The 20,415-nt window shown below is 40.8% G+C and overlaps 2 protein-coding genes across 19 annotated transcripts in view; one reads left to right on the top strand and one right to left on the bottom strand.

Annotated features, from left to right (window-relative positions):
* Positions 1-62: 62 nt before the first annotated feature.
* The window catches only part of r3hcc1l (R3H domain and coiled-coil containing 1-like), a 49,724-nt gene continuing 29,371 nt past the window's right edge, over positions 63-20,415 (top strand). For 4 of the 18 annotated variants that reach the window (XR_013301107.1, XR_013301095.1, XR_013301100.1 and 1 more), the window contains exons 1-17: positions 63-106; positions 536-995; positions 1,460-1,644; positions 2,108-2,178; positions 2,581-2,676; positions 2,754-2,894; positions 3,962-5,012; positions 6,812-6,914; positions 7,010-7,081; positions 8,639-8,684; positions 9,479-9,641; positions 9,792-10,020; positions 10,100-10,274; positions 10,540-10,587; positions 10,668-10,916; positions 10,993-11,151; positions 13,314-13,511. Coding sequence is in view for 2 of the 18 variants with exons in the window: in XM_077605836.1 (XP_077461962.1) it covers positions 555-995; positions 1,460-1,644; positions 2,108-2,178; positions 2,581-2,676; positions 2,754-2,894; positions 4,939-4,991 (987 nt within the window). In the remaining 16 variants the exon portion in view is untranslated. Of the gene's footprint in view, positions 107-535; positions 996-1,459; positions 1,645-2,107; positions 2,179-2,580; positions 2,677-2,753; positions 2,895-3,961; positions 6,612-6,811; positions 6,915-7,009; positions 7,082-8,638; positions 8,685-9,478; positions 9,672-9,791; positions 10,021-10,099; positions 10,327-10,539; positions 10,588-10,667; positions 10,917-10,992; positions 11,152-13,313; positions 13,512-20,415 lie in introns of those variants that run through there. The other 14 variants (XR_013301102.1, XR_013301098.1, XR_013301106.1 and 11 more) reach the window with 14 other exon arrangements.
* On the bottom strand, positions 5,993-18,385 carry LOC144077806 (lysyl oxidase homolog 4-like). Its single transcript, XM_077605818.1, has 14 exons — positions 18,118-18,385; positions 17,461-18,047; positions 16,888-17,099; positions 13,615-13,653; positions 13,335-13,542; positions 12,708-12,888; positions 10,971-11,125; positions 10,727-10,894; positions 10,089-10,251; positions 9,768-10,011; positions 8,859-8,974; positions 8,619-8,755; positions 7,063-7,174; positions 5,993-6,876 (listed from the first exon to the last, which is right to left on the bottom strand). Exons 1-14 carry the CDS (start codon positions 18,383-18,385, stop codon positions 6,806-6,808), a joined length of 2,661 nt encoding a protein of 886 aa, XP_077461944.1. The 3' UTR covers positions 5,993-6,805.

Below are 20,415 nucleotides of genomic sequence, written 5' to 3'. Positions count from 1 at the left end.
TTCCAAATAATCTGCATTTTATAACGGCGCGGAGGAACTCGGGTTCCCATAAGACTTTGCGTCTTACGTCACACTGCGACAAACCCGGATGATAAACAAAACACGGGTAGGTTTCTTACACTTTCAGCCTTTAATAATGAATGAAATTACCAATATAGAGACTGGAATTCATCATTTATCATTTTCATTGCATCCACGTCAATAAATGGAAAGTTACTTTGCTAGATGATGATATTTGTAGTGCAAACAGTAATTGTGCTAGCCTCACTTGTACTTGTAATCAAGTTCTATAAAGTCATTGCAGTTTTACTACAATCAAATGGTTTAACTAAACGTTTTAACTTTTTGACTCATATTGACGTCGATATATTTCTATTGTGTTTGAACTGGGAAGTGAATTATCTTGTTTCATTGCCATTGACCGCCAGAGACGTCCAATCCATTTGATTTGGTCAAATGGGATTGGACGTTTGTCACTGTCGTTGGCAGAAAACAAAACGTTGTTTCATCCCGGCTGTTTTTGTTGTTGTTGCAGAAACATTGCACAAACTAAAATGGAAATGGACCAACAAAAGAATGACAGTTCTTCAGCAGACACAGCCACAACATCTCAGTCCGAGAAACCAAGCCAGCCGCTTCAGGTACCAAAGAAACAACTCAACTCATCGAAAGGTAAATCTCACATTGAGGGAGAAGTCAAACCAAGACCCAGACCTCGTTACACGGACAAGGCTCGAAAGAATGCTAAAAATAAGAAGGACAAGACAGTACCAAAGGATAATCAGCTACCTGTTGAAAGAAACGAAGCGGAGACAATGACTGGTAATTCTACTGTGGAGGCTGACTTGCTACCGGTTCCAGAGATGAAGCCCAATGGACAAATGGACTCGGCAGATGTTTTTGATGCATCTTGTCATGATGAAAGGGCACCAGAAGACAGTTGGGACACCTTATTTAATGATGATGGCGATTGTCTCAATAATCAGCTTGAAGAGGTATGCCTTTATTGAAATTGAATGAACTGAATTGAACCCAAAAAATAATTTGTGTTAAGAATCCAGTGTTCACTATTATTAAATCTTGCTTTGTGATGGTCAACAGCTGCACTCACATTGAGCCCTGTTGTAGGTGAAGACAATTTACACAAAAAACCTTTAAAACTCTTGCATTGCATTGCAATGTTCACTGTATGTATGTGTATACATATATCTGTATATATGTGTATAAATATACACACACACATATATATATATATATATATATATATATATATATATATATAATGCAACACGCTTATTTATTTATTTACTTATTTATAACCTATTTATTTATGTTTAAAATGTCTTTTCCTGTGTCTGTGTTCTCACACTTGCTACTGTGACAGTGAATTTCCCAAGTACGGGATGAATCAAGTTATCTAATCTAATCCAATCCAATTTTATCTTCTTCTTTTCTCCAGATGTCATTGAATGAAGGTCGAAAGAAGCAGTCAATCCAGGAGGCCAGATTTGATTATTACAATATGAACAAATTTGACGACGACGACGTGGACTCTGAGGATGACCTCTCACACATGATTGAGATCTACGATATTCCTCCTGAGTTTAAGTCAGAGGATCTTTCCAAATTATTTCAGGGACACCAGTATGTACATCTCCCATCATTTTCACTCGCATAGATACTACCTCTACAAGATATCATTAAAGAAAGCTGTGTCATACCCATAGATATAAAAGTATATAAAAAATAGGTAACAATGCATTTACTAAACGTTGATCCCTAGTACTATCGATTTGGGATCATCTTCAAATGCATTTATTTTTATACTTGTTCTTTTTTTTCATTTGCACCAGGGGGTTTCAAATCGGTGGGTCCTGTTTCTGTGTTCGAGGTCAACCAGCACAAACAGTTTTAAAAAAAAAACAGGTTTCTGCAAAAACGAGCAGCACCTGATTACAATCAGGTGCTGCTCGTTTTAGCAGAAATACACTTGTAAAACACCAGATTGATGAGGTGTTGTTTTGTTTGGTTGGAAATAAATCCTGCACCCACAATGTGGAATAGTTTGGAGATCTCTATTTTACACTGTTTTTTTATGTATTTTCAGGAAAAGAGGCCTTGATATCAAGTGGATTGATGACACACATGCTCTAGGTCTCTTTACAAGCCCCACAGCAGGCAGGTTTTACAGTGAATGAGGAAACTACTTTATACGGGATATCAAATGTCTCCACACAAATGCGGAGTGAATCACATCTAAATTCCCTTGTGAATACAAGCTAGTAAACATAAGTTTATGGACAAGATGATTTCGGGCTAAAGAAAGTGAACTGAGGATAGATAACTCATCAAGAGTATCAGGTATATCCTGGATTTTTTTAGGCGTGGAATGCACACAAGAAAAGTCTTGTCTAACTTATTCTTTTTAAATAATTAAAATAAGCAACTTGCAGAGTATTAGATGCTTCAGGTATTCTTTTATGAAATGTCCTGGCACGTCCATCAAAGTTCTCGGTTATGTTAGATGATCAGATCGCTACCCAGTCAAGTGATTGTTGTTGTTGTTTTTTCTCCTCATAGCCCGCGAGGCATTAAGATCTAAACATCCACTTATGAAGCTGCGTCCACTCTCCAAATCCACGCCAGCGACAAAGGCCTCAGCTCGTAGCTTCTCTGGTAGATTAATAACAGTCATTAATGATTTTTTTGTTTCCATCTCTTATGGAGGGCACATTTTATCCTCCCATTTTCAGAGTCACCCCTGCCCGCTAAAGAGAGACCTCAAACAAGTGTAGCTCTGGCTCACAGGCTTGTGATTGGTGCCCTCGGTGTGAAGAGCAATGCCACCAAGGAACAGCGGGAAGCCGAGAAGCGGAAGCTGCAAGAGGCCAAAGGTAGAGAAAAAAACTCAGTACAGTGGACCCTCTGTGTTTGGCTTGAGCATCTCTAAAACATGATCTCATAAACTGTTTAATTTAGTGAAGTGACTGTGGGATGGCTTTGAACAGTAAGCTTAGATCTGACCAAATCTTGAATGTGATTTTGTTCCAACAAAAACAACAAATTGTGTGTTAATCTTTTAGAAAGGGCAAGTAACTATTTCTAATCTATTTGACCAATGAGGACTTCCCGTTAAGCATCCCTGCCGTGATGGTTGTTTCAAAAATTGTAAATGCAAAAAGTTGGAGCGCATTAGAAAAGAGATGCATAGAGAGAGGAATCTGTTTCACAAGCACAAAGACAGGCGGCGCAAGTGAGAAAGTTTGGCATGCAAGTCTGGGCAGGGAGAACAAAAAAGGAATTTTAAACATTTTAAGGCCTCGTAGTTGAGTCGGCCTCGCAGTTCTCCGGTCAAGGGTTCGATCCCAGGTGGGTCCTCACTGTGTGGAGTTTGCATGTTAGTTTCCATCTCATTTTTTTGGCTCCTACTTGCAAAGTTTTAATGCCAGAAGTTTCGTTTGAATGTTTTTTTTAAACCAACCTGATGCCCTGTTAGACTGGCCATTTGCGTCATGCATCAGTATGCTTTTACCACATGTGGGCACTCTTCTACCACTTAGCAGCTCAAGAGCAAAGTGGCCAAGAAACCTAGGACCAAAATGAAGTCGCCCTCTGTCCACTGTTGTGTGGCTCAAAGAAAGTCTATAATCAGCACAGCAGCCTTTCCCTTCACAGAGGGAGCATAAGTATATAGGCACAATAAACCACAAGTGGCTGTCCACTGAACTACCAGCCAGGAAGGCAAAAAACCTCCTTTGTTCTTAGTATGGATGTCCCATGGCGCTCTTTTGGAGCCAGCGCATCTTGTCCTGAACATTTTGTCCCCAGTTTTGCTGCCACGTGTCATCGTGTCCACATCCGTATTTAGGGTCTCAATCAAATTTATGCATGACACGAGAGACCACACAGATTGGCTAACTATTCGGGTTGTCAAATTGTCTCTTTATGATTTATCTTACAGAACAAAAGCGCCTGGCAGCCAAACAGAGGGAAGATGCTTGGGAGGGAAAGTGATTGGAGAGAAAACTCCTCCACTTTGATTCGCTTGACTCCTTTCAGACCACGCATGAAGACATGTAGTCCCGTCATTATCTAAGTGTGCAGTGTTATACATCACTCTAGTCATGTTTTTTTTTCATGAAGAGCCAAATTACCTCAACTCGTTTGGTAATCTAACATTAGAAAAGAGTCATGAATTCATGGAAACTTATAAGTAGCAATGTGTCTCACACGTTTAGTCAAGATAATTACAGTGGCACCTCTCCTTAAGAAACTAATTGGTTCCAGAAATGATTTCATAACTTTAATTTTTCGGAAGTACAGATGGATCTTACATGAAAAAGCCTTATTCTGTTCCAATTCTACTAACTAATCACTTTGAAATTAAGTGTATCAATTTTGTATAAAATACTAGTGACATAAACAAGGGATGCAATACCTTTGTTTATATTGCTTATATTTCATACAAAATTGAGAGAGAAGGCAAACGCTTGGCAACTGACAAAACATACTAACACAAATACAACAACTTAAAGTTTTGAATTCAAAAGAAGTTCAAATAAGAATAACATTGCTTTGCGCACACAAAACTCTGCCTGGGTAATTAAAAAAACAAAACGTAACCTCAATATTTCATATGTAGAGATATTCGTAAGTAGAGGTACCACTGTATTTTTAATTGAGGTTTTTCTGTGAAGATAGAATTTTTTAAGTCACATTTTAGCGATTAAAACGCACACCGGGAAATAACATGAATCTTCTGACTATGTGACACACTTGAATTAGTAAGTAGATTTTGGTAAATGTATATTCATATTTCGTATGTGCTTCCACGTTGTTCATCATCCTTAAATTTCAGGATAGATCATTGTCATTGTCCATTACGCATGTAGATACTGCACTATGTCACCTTTCTTTACCCTTTAAATCATATTTTAGGTCATAAAGACGGAGCAATAGTACTAGTGTCTTCTACATTATCTCCTGTGTAAGGAACCTCCCATTGACTCTTGGTGAGTGTTTTCAGACACATCTTTATATGAACTATGTCCTCTGTACGTGACAGAATTGATTTTCCCCAGTTTAAAAAAAATGTTCTATTTGAGCTAAGATTGATGAGACGGCATCATAGTTTGATAGTTGATGTTTCAGGAGATCTGTTTTGAAAATGAGGGACTTAATGAAGTCAAATAAATAGTAGACCGGCCGTTAGCTGAATCCTTTTTTATGTGTTAGCTTGTGCAGAGATGCCATTTGTTCAGATTTTCATTGAAAGAAATCAAAGCAATTGCTCTACCATGTTGCAGCGAAGGCATACTTGCTCTCTAAAATTAAAACGAATATAGACCAAATATGATAAATTGACCAGAAAGGAGATGGACCTCCCTTTATGTTATTCCTGCGGCTGAATCATCACCATGTGTGAGCCAAACCTTGAGTCACAATATGATTCTTTGCATACACCACAGTCCTGTCAACTTATTCCCACACAGGCAGAGATCATCACTCAGAAGATGTTGCACGGTCCACATATGAACTTTTATATCATAGGGCAAATAAACAGGCTCAGGCCAAATAAGCATGTACGTATCTCTCCTATGTTTAAGTGAACAGTCAGGCGTTCTATTTCGGCGAGTGCTGCATTATTTGAGTCAAAACTGAGCCAATAAAAAAACAGGGCCAGTCAATGATGTTTTAAGTGAACAGTTTACTGTAAGGAAACCCTCAAAGATAATAGTATTGTAGGACGTTATGCTATAGTGTTGGTGTGACTGAAAATGACCCATGTGTCTAAAACAGTCATGGGAGAGTTCCCTGTGTGCATTGCGTGCGTAGAAGTAGAGGTGGTTGGAACGGGCCATAAAATACAGGTTAGCTGAGGCTGCCTGGGAGACGATGGCAACAGCAATAGCTTTTTTTAAGAGGCTTTTTAACTGCCAAAGGCAAAAATGAAGTCTAAGCACTGCGGTGATCTGATTGCACAATGCGTCGTAAACAAGTTCAATTTTAATATCCATTTTAACTGACTCCTAGCATTAATCTTTATATATTTCTTATGAAATCTGCAGGAAAAATAACCATTCCTTAAATAAGCATGTTTGTCATTCTGATGTTTATTCTTGTTCTTGCTCTACCATTTAAGTAATATTTAAGGCGCACTACTTTAGGGCATCTGATGTTCCCATTGTTGAACAAGTGTAAAACAAACAAGTAAATGATCTATCAATGCAATTAACAATACAAAACACAGCCACACGGACAATGCCATTTCAAAAGTACAATAAAATCTGCATAAATTAGAGACCTAACATTATTTCAGAGAGGTAACATAAAACTGTACATGACAATACATGTGCAATACATTACAATATTTATTCAAATAAGGCAAAATAGCACCATGGAATAAAAAAAAGGTGATTTTCATTCAATACCAAAAAGCACATGTGTAACAGTAAATAATGCATTTGCAGTTGGAAATTGAATGCAAGGAGACAAAGTTAACCTCTGTCTATGTGGGCCTTCTTATCGATGTACTGTTGTCATGATTTAATCCTTGGAATCATATTTAATGAGTAAAGTTTTCAAATGGATATTAAAAGAAAATGAGTTGACATTTTTTTCTTCTTTTTTTAACAATGCGTGCTTTCCTTTTTCTACTTCTCAACTTTAATTGTCTTGACTTGAACTACCTGACAGAATGCAACTGGCACAAAATTCTTCCTCATTTATTTTTGTCTCTCAAACTCTTCGTCTTGTTGAGGTGTGCTGATGAGTTCTTCTTTCCTGTATCTGTGTGATCATCCTTTTACAGGAAATTGTTGGTGATCTGACGCTGGTGGTCAAACAAGTCTTCGATATCTGCGCTGTAAGCATCACCTGATGAAACAGAAGAAATTGATTATACAACAGTAATTGTATAGAAACTCTCTTAGGTTATCTTCATTCCTCTCGTGGTCGTAATTCATCATCCCATTTTCTTTTTTTCTTGCATTCTATCTCCATTACACAGGTTCCCTTTCATTCAAATCCCATCTCATCCCATCCCGGAATACTGGACTCTACCTGCGTGGCATCCGAACATGTAAGCACGCGCTCCGTCATATTTGCACCGGCAGCGGATCACGTTGTTTTTGAAATCGGACTCGGACATATCCAAAGATGGGTTGACCTCCACCTGTAAAAGGAGAGATAGATTCAATAACACAGATTGGGGATGCTTTTCATGGGAGCGACTGGGGAAACCACAGGATAATTGTTCTCTCTTTTTTAAATAGCTCAAATTAGGGGTTGAAATGATGAATGACATCACTTCCCACTGTTATCTATGCAAGACACAAAAACAGTCGACAGATGCAGATGACAATTTTGGTTTACATTCATGGTACAGCCTGTTATTAGAGTGTAGTCATGCTTGGTTGCCATGACTTGATGTTTTCCATCCTGTCTGTGCTGCCTGCCACTATTAAGCACATACGAAAAGTTTATGTTCCGCACTGCACACATCAAACAAGTAGTGTGACATCAGAAATGCCACACACTTTGGCATCCAGTAAATAACCTACTGTCAATACCAGTATTAGTCTTGAATGGGTCTACAGGCCTAATTGGAGTCTTGTTGAAGCCATGGAAGATTTCTTTTTAAAGTTCTCAAGTTTATTTTAAGATAATGTAAAAAAAACCAGACAATTTTAGACATTATTCCTGTCTGTTGCTCTTTAAGTAGAATACAAAAAGGTGATATCAATTGCAAGATGGATCCATCAAGCTTGAGTCAATGTTACTCATCACTTCCACCATCGTATTCCTGAAAATGGCTACCATTCTTGGTTGAGGCCACTCCCAGCTGGTGAAAGAAAGCTGAGCAAGCATCTGCAAGCTCCCTCCCTCCATTTTCACTTCTTATGAAATTTACGGACCAAGTCCGTAAGCTGCCAAGTCACGTAGTCACAAAACGCAAGTTTCATACGCGTATGTGGTTTAATGTCCAGTTGTGGTCTTGTTGCCGCCTGAGCGCCATGCAGACGTACACACGCATGTCTGATGAAAGCAACTTTGATAATGCAAAAGCGTAGAAACTAATTAGAAACCACAAGCAACATCTACGTGGTGCCACTTAGCTTGCCGTAAAAATAGAACAAATGACAGAGTGGGAAAACAGATGAGAAGGTCAGAACAGTAGATTGGACGTTTAGGAACACACAAGACCAACCAACTTCAGCATAAAAAAAATAAATAATGTGAAGTGCTGGGAGTTTGTCCGCTGGCCAATAGCTCCATTTACTCTCTAATAGTAGGTCTACTTTCTATATAAAGCCATATTAAATGTCCTCTTCTTAAATAAACACAAAACCCGAAAAAAAGATGCATACAGCATACCTGAATGGCCCAATGCTTACCAACACCCACTTTGCTACAATTATAGTTGATTATCGTTTTTTTTATGCCACATGTGCTTGCAGATTTTAAACTTCTGCGTTTCACACACTTTGATGCCACTTGTGGGGGTGCTGGAGCCTATCCCAGCTAATTATGTGCAGTACGGGGTACACCCTGAACTTGCCAGACATTTTTTGATAATTTTGTGGTTTAAAAAAACCCTGAAAATATCATGAACTTACCTGGAATACATATTCACCAGGACGCACGTCTGTGATGTCGATCCACTGGCAGTCAATATCATGGCGGTAAGTATCCCAGCAGCCGATTGAGATGCCTTGCTGTCCCATGTTGTAGCAGGAATATCGCTTCTGGATACCTAGGGAGTAAACAAAATGTGTATTACTGCACGAGGCCCTCTGTAGGCGACTTAACATTTGGACATTATGGACAAAATGTTTAATGGTTTGAATGTATCTGACCATCAGGGCAGTAGGTGTCCTCCAGACAGAAACTGGCTTTGTGACCCTCAGCCACCCTAGTTCCATTGAGGGTCAGCAGATCGTAGTGGGTGAACACCTCGATGCTATGGTAGTGCCTAAGAAATGAGAGAAGGCAAACTTTTATTCAAAAAGACAGCTACCCTAATGTGAATATTGACCGTATTCTATCATTTAAGTGAGCTTTCATCAAAGAACTCAATGAAATGATGAAATTTATCTGACAAACTGATGACAGTTTCTTGAAGCATAAAAGTAACTGTTTCTAAATTGGTAGACAACCCCTTTACAAAAGATTTTAAAAAAATAAGGTTCTGGACAAAAACAAGTGATTGTTGCATACTACAAATTTGTTTGGGAATGTGAGTAATAAAATTCCACGCTGCGGTAAGTGTCGGTACACAATTGACTTTTTCAGTTGGACTGTTGTGTTTTTCTTTTGTCTGAGCAACACATCATTTCTAAACAGTTGCATAACATTTTACTTGGGCAGTAGAATTTCGATTTCTTAATATAGCGGAGATGAATCCTGTAGTAGTGTTAAAAAGGCGTCGCACATTGAGTTGTTTATCTGTTTACTGACGCTCAGTCTCTCGTTATAGAATCATTCCCGCAAGAGGCCCCAGCAAAAGTAGAAAACCAAACCAATGTGCTGGCTGGTTGGGGAGGAAGTGATTGAGGCTGGAAAATAACTCAAAGCTCGGCCCCTTTTGTTTTCGGAAACAAAACCTCAGCAGCTGACTGAAGAACTTAGGCTGTTCTGAGGTCAGTCTTAATGCTGATATAAAAATACAGGTATTCAATTAAAAAAATGTTATTGTGTAAACCAAATTTTACACAGTGTTACAAATGTTGCACGGTTGAAGTGCATAGCGTTGAAATACATCCTACCTGTGACACTGATGCCAAATCCAGTTCTCCCTTGATGCCCTTGGTTGGAAATCAGCACGACCAACGTTCATGATACGAGAGGAAAATCTCAGCAAACGGCGATGTCCGTAGGGCCAATTCATCCTGGCAGCAGAAGACGAGAGGCATTTCTCCTCGTTGGCACAGCTGAGCAGGTGAAGAGGTCTGTCTTCCAGGTAGGATGACTCCTGGAGCAGCTGAGCATCCACGACCAAGTCAGGAGCAGCTGTTCATGGTATACAAGCGGAAGTTCAAAATCATTGGCCATAAATATGTGTCCCCTCAAAAAAAAAATCTGCTCACTTTCCACGCAGGTGACTCCAGCGGCTCTACCATCGCCACCTCTGGGGCAGTAGACGTTTGAATTTTTGCTGCATTGCTGGATGGAGTACTCAGAGCCGACACAGTGTGTTCCACTCAGAATCACATCGCGAGCATCACCTGAGCTCGGCCAGTACCACGTTTCCTGTACAAACAACAACAACAAAGGTTTCTAAACAGCTGAAAAGCTTAAAAACCAAAGAATGGTGCACCACCTGAGGCTAGCTTTATTTTATGACTCCAAACCCTCTTTTTCATCGTATCTATCAATCTACAGATTATCACATTTTACAGCCTTTTTCACAGTTTAAATCTGCCTTTTAAATGTCCCAACAACACTACCACCCTATTTTTTTCCATGTGCAACCCTATTTTCAGCTTGTTTTCCCTGAGCAATTCGACTGATTTTTCTTTGCCTACTTTTTATTTTCAGAGTGCTGGAAGTGAACCTTCTAGAAGCCTGTAATTACCTCTGGCCTCGGTAATAACACGGCACAGACACACAAACCTAGCACAGAGGGAAGGGAAATGTGGGAGTACAAATGATATGTGCCAATACAGGGAGTGACACAAAGGTTGATTGGAGCCACTATGTACGCTAAATTCACCGTGCGGATTACCTGGTGAGCTCTGGCGGCAAAACCCAAGCCGAGTTGACGGCACACAACCATGGCCTCGTTGATTCCCCAGTTCTCGCTGCAAACAGAACCCCAGCGTTTCCCTCCTCCGACCTCCAGCAACACCTCAACGCGACCCTCTGATTTGTCTCGTCCTCCTGCCAGCCTCACCTGAAACCAAAAGAGTGTTTTTGTAAGATGATCGCCCATGTGACTTGATGTGTGTAACTTTTTTTTTGTGTCTCACCATGTTTTGTGTGCCGGTGTAGGGGACATTGCATCGGACAGCAGCATCTAGATTATGCTTGATGGTGTACAAGGGCACCGGTTTGGAAGCACATTCAGTTAGGGACCTCTCCCTGCCTGTGCACTGGACACTGTTCATGTGGATTGGTCCGGAACCTAAAACGGCATTTCCAAAAATGCAGGTATTGAAATATTTGAATGTATTATGACCCTCCCTTATCTTAGAGTGATTTGTGCGTCCCAATCATTTGAGGAGCTAAGTTTCCAAGGTTATTTGTGAGAGACCAGAATAATGTGCCTTGTACAGAGTTACTTTTGTCCAATTTACAGCACCCTCTGTCCTGCTCACCACAGCCAAAAATCTTTGAACTCGCAGAAGGTGTATGAGGCCACCGTTTTATTGAGTCTTATATATTTTTCCCACTCAAATAGGCACTGATGTCACCGAGCATTGAGTCAAATCACTCTTCAAACTCCAAACTGCACCACCCATGAGCCCTCCCAGAGCTCCAGCAAGGCCCAGACCACTCGCCTGTGTTTGTGCAACATGGCAAAATTAACTTTGTCAAGAAACATTTCAACCCACAGCTCTCCCCTCTGACATTACCCGTAGTCATTATTTAGACATAACACAAGCACAGCACCTACTTTAAGAAACCTAAAACGTTTCCATGAATTACTTCATTAGCCCAAGTGGAGAGGAGGAAATTCTGCAACATTTACAGGGTCATGCTATGTTCTCATTTTGGGTGAAAGATAATGGCCAAACTGAATTTAATTGGAGCAGATGTAGGGCAGGAAAAATGGCCTGCCTTACACCATGTGGAAGTGAATTTTAAATTGCTTTTATTGGCATGGCAAGGTTTCTGGGGCCATAATAGAAGTAGTACCAAGAGAATGGTTATGCACTACGTGATGTGAGTTCCACATGTTCCACTTGTCAAACAAGTGGTCATTGGTAGATGCAGGCAACCATCGGAAGTCCAGTTGTGAACCTTTTGTCTAAGTTTATTCTCTGCTTGGGTCGACAGAATTTGCCAACCGACTATTTAAAATACCCGTTTAGAATTATTGCTGTTTAGTCTGACCTTGTTCTCATGGGAATTTTGTCAGATGTCAAACAAAAAGTAATGAACTGTAATTAGTCGAAAAACAACATATTTGGGGATTGCTTAAAGCTTTCTCTTAAAATTAATGAATGAAAATAATATGGCCAAACTCTAACGCCCTAACCATAACCACTTTCAAATTATGGGGAAATATAGGCGTCAACAGCAGACCATGATGCCGAAAAAGTGACGTTCATGATGCTATGAACCGTTAGTAACATGATATACTGCTTTAGAGATATACCTTTTAAATAATCTTCACGTTTCTTCTCTGATTATTTGTAAAAAGATTTGCGAAGGTTGCGTATGGGTTTGATGGTTTTACGAAGTTGCCCATCAAACTGATTAGCACTGCAACATCAAAGAAGGAATATTCTTGAATCTTGGCTTTGCTTGCTTTTTCCCCTTCCAGAGTCCTAAAACATGTATGCTGAAGGCTCTAATTTGTGCAAAGGTGTTAATGTGAGTGAAAACGGTTATCCAAACCAGATGGAGAAAACTCGGCTCCAATAGAAAACTGTATGTAGAAAGGCAGTGGTGTAACATTTGCAATAATGGCAGAATGCTTACACACCGAGTAAGCGTTCTGCTGCATACATGAACATCTACATGTGTAAGTCTCTTCTCACCCTCGCCCATCTGAGCCCTGGTTAGAGCCTCCTTGGCTGTTCCAAAGCCCAGCTCTCTGCACACCACGCTGGCATCGGTGATGTCCCACTGGTGGTCGGCCACGGTGCCCCACTTGCCCTCTTTCAGAACCTCCACGCGGCCCTCCCCGACGCGTGGCCCCGATTTCAGACGCACGTTGCTCTAGTAAAGAAAAGAAAATGATTAAATGATGCTTTCAAGCAAATTTAGATATTTCTTACTATAGAATATCTAGTTTTCTTTATTCATCCTTCAGGATTTTATAACTTTTTTATCATTTTCTCCCAAAAACTTCGTTGTGCTTTTACTCAAAGTACTTTTACCAATTTACAATGCCGAAGAACTGCAATGCATTGAGATTTGCAATAATTTGAACCTGTCACTTGATCACTTTAACATTCAAAAATATTTTTTAAAACATTTACAATGACAATATTGTAAAATACTAGCATTTTTCTGAGACTTCCAATCTATACCGTTACTCTCTCATGGCTTGCAGTAATGATGGTGTACACTGTATTGTGTTGTACAAGTATATAGTATTTCCATAAATTACAATAATTTCACTCCTTCTAATTTCATTTCAGGATGAGGAAATCCAAACTGACCGATGCTGGGTGTGTTGCCTGTCTTCGGCCGTTGCGAGCAAACTGTGATCCAACAACACAACGCACAACAGCATGCATGCCTCCCGAGCATGGACCGTCTCTCCTGCGAACTGACAGCTGGGCCTGACACTGGGACAAGGAGACCTCCACTCCCTGACACTGCACCTTCTCCACCCAGTAAGCTTTCTTTGTAACCTGAGTCCTCAGTCTGAGAAGTAAAAAATGATGTGACGTATACATGCGTGTGTAAACACTGTGCGTCTAGAAGAATTGATTTTACCGTGATGATGGATCTGCCAGTTTAGAGTCCCACAGTTTCCTGAAAGTCAAAATTAAAATGAAATTTAGGAACGATACTCCTCCAAAAAAGGACATTTATGTATACATACACCAGCCAATACATATTATGCACATTTATTTCAACTCATATTTTGGTCTTAAATTCACGTGCGCCAACATTCACACAGCCAGTCTAAAAGTGTCAAGCTTTAAAAAAGGGGACATTTGAGCTATATAAAGTTTGGTGTCATTTTTTTTCAAGCACACTCACACCAAGGCTGACCACTTGCATCAACCAGAGACCACAAGCAGGTGCAGCCTCACGGACCCCCTTTGTGTATTTACTGTGTCACAACACTGAGTAGACTTGTTTACTTCCACCACCAGAGTAGTGATACAAATGTAAATATTGGCCTAACCAAAGTCATGCATGTATTTTATTACGAAATCAGGGAATTCAAAGTTGACAAACTCTTAATGCTAGTGTGGGTATAACAAAAGCCTTTTTGTCAAGTATACTGTAAATCACTTTTGTATTTTTATATATTCTTATCTAGGGTTTTACAGAGTCAAAATATCCCCTATGAAACGTTTATTCAAACTAATTTTATTTGGACCTGCTTAATACTACTTTATATAGTAATTACTTTAGACTTTTAAAAAAATCAATTCAAAAGTATAAACGACTTTTATGGCATTAGTTTTTGCACACTGTTGAAGATGTTTCATAACTTGGCAGTGAGGCAACAAGCCAGTATGGGGGTGTTAGTTCGTGGGGTTCTGAAGGGTGAGGTTAGTGGGGAGGAGGAGGTGAGAGTCACCCATATAATTGCCTGCTGTGCTTGGCAGTGTCTGCTGTGCGGTCGACTCGAGCACTAGCATGTTGCTTCGCACACAGCAGACGTGGAAATGTGCATGTACATATCAACTTTCCCTTGGTCACCACCTCTTTAAAAAGTCTTTAAAGCTCAAAGTGACATGCCTACGCAGCGTCATGCCTGGAAACAAGAGGTTGGTGATGTAAGACTCTCTAAAGATTTAATAGCATTTGCCCAAACTCTGAAAAAGCATGCTATTTTTATTCTGTAAGGAGGTCTTTGTCAGCTCAACGATTTGAAGGAAAGGCAATCGGCATCAGCAATAAAGTGTTTTTAATTTAAATTCTTATTTTATAACCTGAGGGGAAGTTGGATATAGTATTTCTTTTTGTAACTCTGGCCACACAATTCCAAAAGCAAGATTGGAAAAAGCGGTTTAGTATAAAAAAACGAAGCGATAAACTGTTATTATGTTGCGTTAGCATGACGCCGACTGAAAGGAGCAAATGGCTGTTTCAAGTGGTGGCAGGTTTGACTGCCTCCACGCACGCATACATCAGACAGCAAGCATGCGAAAGTCTTAATCACACCCATTTTTGCAGTCACTCAGTGCTAAGGTGTCAGAACTTTGGAAATAACCCTTCTGAACTTTTTCCGTCCTGCCTCTGGCGTTAAAAAAACTAAAAATGAAATGGTAACTAAATTGGAAATGCAACTTCCACGTGCCCAAATTAAAATATAGTAAGTGTCTTGTTCACCTAGTCTCAAGGCCCCAAAATATAATGTGTCTGTGGGTAAATCACATCAAAGTTTGAAACCTCAAGCAAATATTGATCTCAAATAACGTAAACAACTTGACCAGAGGCCACCAGAAAATTCCTCTTGTGTAATTTCGTCCAAAAGCAAGTTAGCTTAACAAAAAGCTGTTTACTACCCGCTCACCTGGCAGCTTGCAACAACGCACACATTGGTGAATGCCACATTTTTCCTTGAAAACGGAGCATTTGAGTATTTGCAAGCTTGGTTGTTAGTCAAAATGAGACCACAGATACAAAAAAAACAATAGATTAGAATGACTACTTTACATGTGCATTGTTAAGTCGTGCATATTCCTGGCAACAAGCTGTGTTTTGTTATCTATATAATGGTAAGCCAGTAGTTTTGCATTACCAGCAGATATCTTATTCAATATCCATCAGTTCCCCCGAAAATGGTGTAATATTTTCAGAGAATATGTCCACATTAATTTGGGTGACAATTCACCGCTGTTTTTGGACTTGACTTGTGTCCTTCGTTGGTGATTGAAATACATTTGTCACCTAAGGGGTCATTGATTGAAGACCCACTTTCAACAATTTTTCGCTCACCTGTAGTTTATCCATATGGCTATTGATATTAACCATGTTGAATTTAGTCTCCTTGTGTAGTGTTGGTTACAATGTACTACAGTTCCTTCAGAATCAATAGTGCCAACTACTGTAAATCGCAACTGAACTGTTTCCTTAGCCTCATCGTATTCTACAGCCTACTTATAATTAAGTTCATTAAAAAATGTTGATTGGTAGTGGTGGCTATTAGTGCTAGACGTGAATCCGCCTTGTGTCCTACTGGCAAGCTGCTGGACAGGCAAGGAGAAGGGGTAATTACTGGAGACAAATGGCACGTCGGTGGTCAGTCCAGTTGTACTGCTAGCCAAGCTAGAAAAAGACATCTGTGGGCAGCCACACAGGACTGTTGGCACGTGTATTTGTGTGCATACATGTTTTTTGTTGACGTAAAGTCTTGTCAGATCCATTTCTTTGGAGTGGCTTGCTGATGAAGTCAAATGGAAAAATTGCATTCATGGAGAGTGAATTCGCATAAGAACCAGACGGTCTTTACAAATAAAAGTGTTTTGTTTACTGTCTGTCAAAGGTACTATAAAAAATGGTCTCTTTTGGAAAAAAAAGACTAGTCGTTTGGTAGATTTAGCATACACATTTTCATGGAATGGAATATTTGTCTTGAGAAATCACTCTAAAATGATGTCAAGATTGACTGTGTTGCAAGCAACTGGCAGTTGTTCAGTTAAATGAGTTAACATTGTGATTTACACATGCGGATGCTTTTTAATATATGTAATTCTGGGTCAGACATTAATAACACCCTTTCTTGGATTGTTATCAAAGCATTGAGGCCCAGTCAGCCAATGGGCCAGACAGTCCTGGTGGACACTTGGTTTTGGCAAATGCTGCAGTGGACGAGTCACGCCAAGTGTGGTCGTACTAACGGTAGCAGTTGTGGTTAGCGTCCCAGAAAAGGACGGAACAGCGATTCAGGCATGGGAGCAAATAGTCCGCAAAAGGAAGTATCTAAGACCACACTTTTCCATCCCTTTCATAGCCTGTGTCCAAATGTGTACGTGCATGTGCCTGCACCCCTCCTACACACACAAACACACTTACTGACTCACTCACCTGTAGGCGTTCTCATCAAACGCTTCAGCAGAAGGGAATCCCAACATGCCGCAGACGACGCGACTGCTGCTGAGGTCCCAGCCGTGATTACACACATGACGCCATTTCCCAGCGTGCTTCACTTCCAGCACTCCTTCGGAAACCAGACCGCCACGGCCGCCGGTTAGCACGGCTCGCAGACGGGCCTCTTCCAGTTGAACACCAGCACCACTCTGTAAACGTTTCATACAATTAATGGAGGATCTCTAAAATGTATAGATTGTTTATAATCTTCGAGAAAGACTTTAAATTAGGGCTGATGTGGAACCCGTCCTAAAACAGAACAAATATTGTGTGTCTTTGTTGCCTCAAAGACACATTCACAGCTATATGAGCTCCCATTGGTTTTCTAGTTGTTTGATTCTACTGTACGCTGTGAAAAGTAAATATCCAGCAGTAACTTATGTCGGAACCAAAGAAAACTGACTAGTAAATGACCAAATTGTACAAAAATGCTCTGTCAAGGCCTCGAAATAGTGACTTCCTCTAACAACAGGTTATCTACCCAGAACGTGGTGTTTTTGTATATTTTACCTGGATGTACTGGTTATCCGACTCCAATCCCAAATCTGGATAAACAGGATCTGGTTCGACATGGTTCCCACTGTTTGGCTGATGCCTCTCAGATTGGGCCGGGGAATTTGTCTGCCGATTGGACTCTCTCTCAGGCTGGCGTCTGGGTGAAGGTGCTCCTCTCGGTGTTTCCTCCTCTCGCCTTTGGGTGGTACTGGGCGCCGGTCGTGACGATACCTGCTGACCCCTGTACCTCAGCGGGATCTGGATCTCGTGGCCGTTCTCCTGCGGTGAGATCCTGTTACGGCGTGAAGATGGGGGGTTGCGATGGAGTGCGATCTCGTGCCCTCGATTGGGAGAAGAAGGAACATGAGATGAGACGGGTGGCGGGGCTGGTTGCTGCGGGGTCCTCTGTCTGGGTTCTGTCTGCTCGGTTCTGGAAGAGGAAGAGGCCTCTGCTCCTGAAGAGCTTTGCCTCCTTTCCGGGCCACAAATGATCCCCAGGTCCTCAGAATGGGTACAGTCATGGACTCCCCAACCGTTGGAGCCGCAATCTGTGATGGAGCGCTCATTGCCTCTGCAGTGCACATTGTCCAACCAGATCTGACCTGAGAACAGAGAGCGCGGAAAAAGAGTTCTCGCGCAAACAAAAACCTTCAAACATGGTGTCCGACTTACCTTGTCCCTGACCAAACCTGGTACTGTGAGCCCAAGTAAGACTGCGTTGAAAGCCCAGCTGTCTGCATACCACATTGGCCAGGTTCAGATCCACCTGGTCATCACACACGGTGCCCCACACGCCATTGTGGAGCACTTCCAGACGCCCTTCGTTGGCATCGCGGCGCCCTGTACCCACAAGCCGCACCTGCACCTGTTGTGCAGTGAGCCCAGATGGGTAGAGAAACAGCAGCAGGAATGCGGTGGATAGGGAGCTGAGGAACAGCATCCTAGCGAAGAGAAAGAGATGGTTAAGAAAGAGAAGTACTCTCCCTTGAGGCGAAGACTAGTGAGAGAGACTCCAGAATAAAATACACCGCAAAATTCCTGCAAAGCCCTATTGAAATTCCTCCCTTTCACACAGCATATAATTACAAATTGCTCTTCTTTCCCTAGAATGGCATTCAGGTATTCTATAGACGTTTTGTGTGGAATTATAAAAATTATATTCTAGGTGATTTAAAGCACAGAAAAATGTTTGAAAAGTGGTCCGCACGCAGGCTTAACCAATGAGTGCAAAAGGGCTCACAGAGCTAAAAGTGGCCTCTCCATCCAGCCAAAGAAAATGTTGGCTTTCCGCAAAGCACCTAGTTTGCGTGCATGCGTTTCGCAAGCAGACACAAAAGCAAACAAACACCATCGTAAAAAATGTAATTAACAGCATATAGGATATAGATCTTCACAAAACATTCGTTTTTCACGTAATTATGAATCAATATTTTTTTGTTCTTAGACAGTGAAACCTGTTCTTTCCAATATATGCATGCATAATCTGCTTCAAATACTGCACCGTTGTGAATTCAATTAAAGTTAAATGACAAAGTGAGCTTCCTACCGGGTGGAAAAAGAATTATAAGGAAAGGGTATTTAAGAGGATATGCACTATAGAGGAATTCACCTAAAAATGTCTATTCAAGAAGAGACATTGATGAAGAGAAACTCACCTATCTGTTGTTCTCAACCTGGAGTCACAGGGAGGAAAGGAGTAAGGGAGCACTGGATGAAAAAAGCAATGACTTTTGCTCCTTGTTTCTCTATTCTCCACATTTCCCTCCCTCTTTCCTTTTTTTGTCACACCCTTGGATGGACAATTTTAGCCATCCCTCCCCTTTTCCTCATTTCACATATTTTAAAATAATCAACTGTAAAGTCAAGACAGTGAAATCCTTAAAATATAGCTGTTAATACTGTAAATCTATATAATAAATGATTATAGGAGGTCCTTAAAGTTCATTGTACACTTACTTTATTGATAAATTTGAATACTAGTTCTAAATTAAGGTCCCTCACACTCCACAATGGTCACGTTCTGAGGACACGTGAGTGTGTTAACTTATGTAAGTCCATATTTTGCTCATATCAATTCCTGAAATACATTTAGGTGAAAATTCAAACGCAACTTCACAGGTTTTTTTTTTTTTAACTAACCCACGATCCAATCCAAAAACTACCAGCACAGAGACATGCTCGCACCAGGGGTCCTGTTTTGCAACGGCAGTAGTGTGTGGGTGTTGTCACCACCACGATAACTATATCTGATGTGCTTGTTTTTTTTGTTTTGTTTTTCCTGTGAGTTTCATAAGCTCCAGTCGTGGCAGCCTTAATTTATTTAAACCCAAGAGTACAGCTAGTGTCCTCTAAAACACCTCAAGGGAACCAAATCTTGTGCACAAGTTTCTTCAACCTAGTATGTGTACACACTTTACTTACACCTTATCTTGTCACACAAAGTAATGAATTTTGCGAAAAAAAGGTTGATAACCTCCTGTTTTGAATCTTAGATGTAGGTAATTAATGTTGTGTTTTATTTCCTATGACTAAATTGATTTAAAAAAAAAAAACTATAGTATTTTGTAATTTGGGGCGGCCCGGTGGGGCGGGTGGTTAGCGCGTCAGCCTCACAGCTCTGGGGTCCTGGGTTCAAATCCAGGTCCATCTGTGTGGAGTTTGCATGTTCTCCGCGGGCCTGCGTGGGTTTCCTCCGGTACTCCGGTTTCCTCCCACATTCCAAAAACATGCATGGTAGGCTGATTGGACACTCTAAATTAACCCCTATGTATGGGTGTGAGTGTGCATGGTTGTCCATCTCCTTGTGCCCTGGGATCGGTTGGCCACCGTTTCAGGGTGTCCCCCGCCTCTGGCCCGGAGACAGCTGGGATTGGCTCCAGCACCCCCCGCGACCCTAATGAGGATAAAGCGGTTCAGAAAATGAGATGAGATTTTTTAATTTGTATCTTTTCAAACTTGTAGACAGTGACC

This window comes from Stigmatopora argus, chromosome 7 (assembly GCF_051989625.1).
Source record: "Stigmatopora argus isolate UIUO_Sarg chromosome 7, RoL_Sarg_1.0, whole genome shotgun sequence".
Lineage (NCBI taxonomy): Eukaryota > Metazoa > Chordata > Actinopteri > Syngnathiformes > Syngnathidae > Stigmatopora > Stigmatopora argus.
The sequence above is the reverse complement of the archived record's forward strand: the minus strand, read 5'-3'. Positions and strand labels throughout refer to the sequence as shown.

Bases quoted from the DNA above. Each gene is read 5' to 3' on its own strand.
- LOC144077806 (XM_077605818.1), bottom strand. From the start codon at position 18,385: ATGCTGTTCCTCAGCTCCCTATCCACCGCATTCCTGCTGCTGTTTCTC. The intron at 13,654-16,887 runs GTGAGTGAGTCA...TTTGACTTTCAG, and splicing joins TTTGATGAGAACGCCTACAG to GAAACTGTGGGACTCTAAAC. The intron at 12,889-13,334 runs GTCAGTTTGGAT...TTTCTTTACTAG, and splicing joins AGGCAACACACCCAGCATCG to AGCAACGTGCGTCTGAAATC.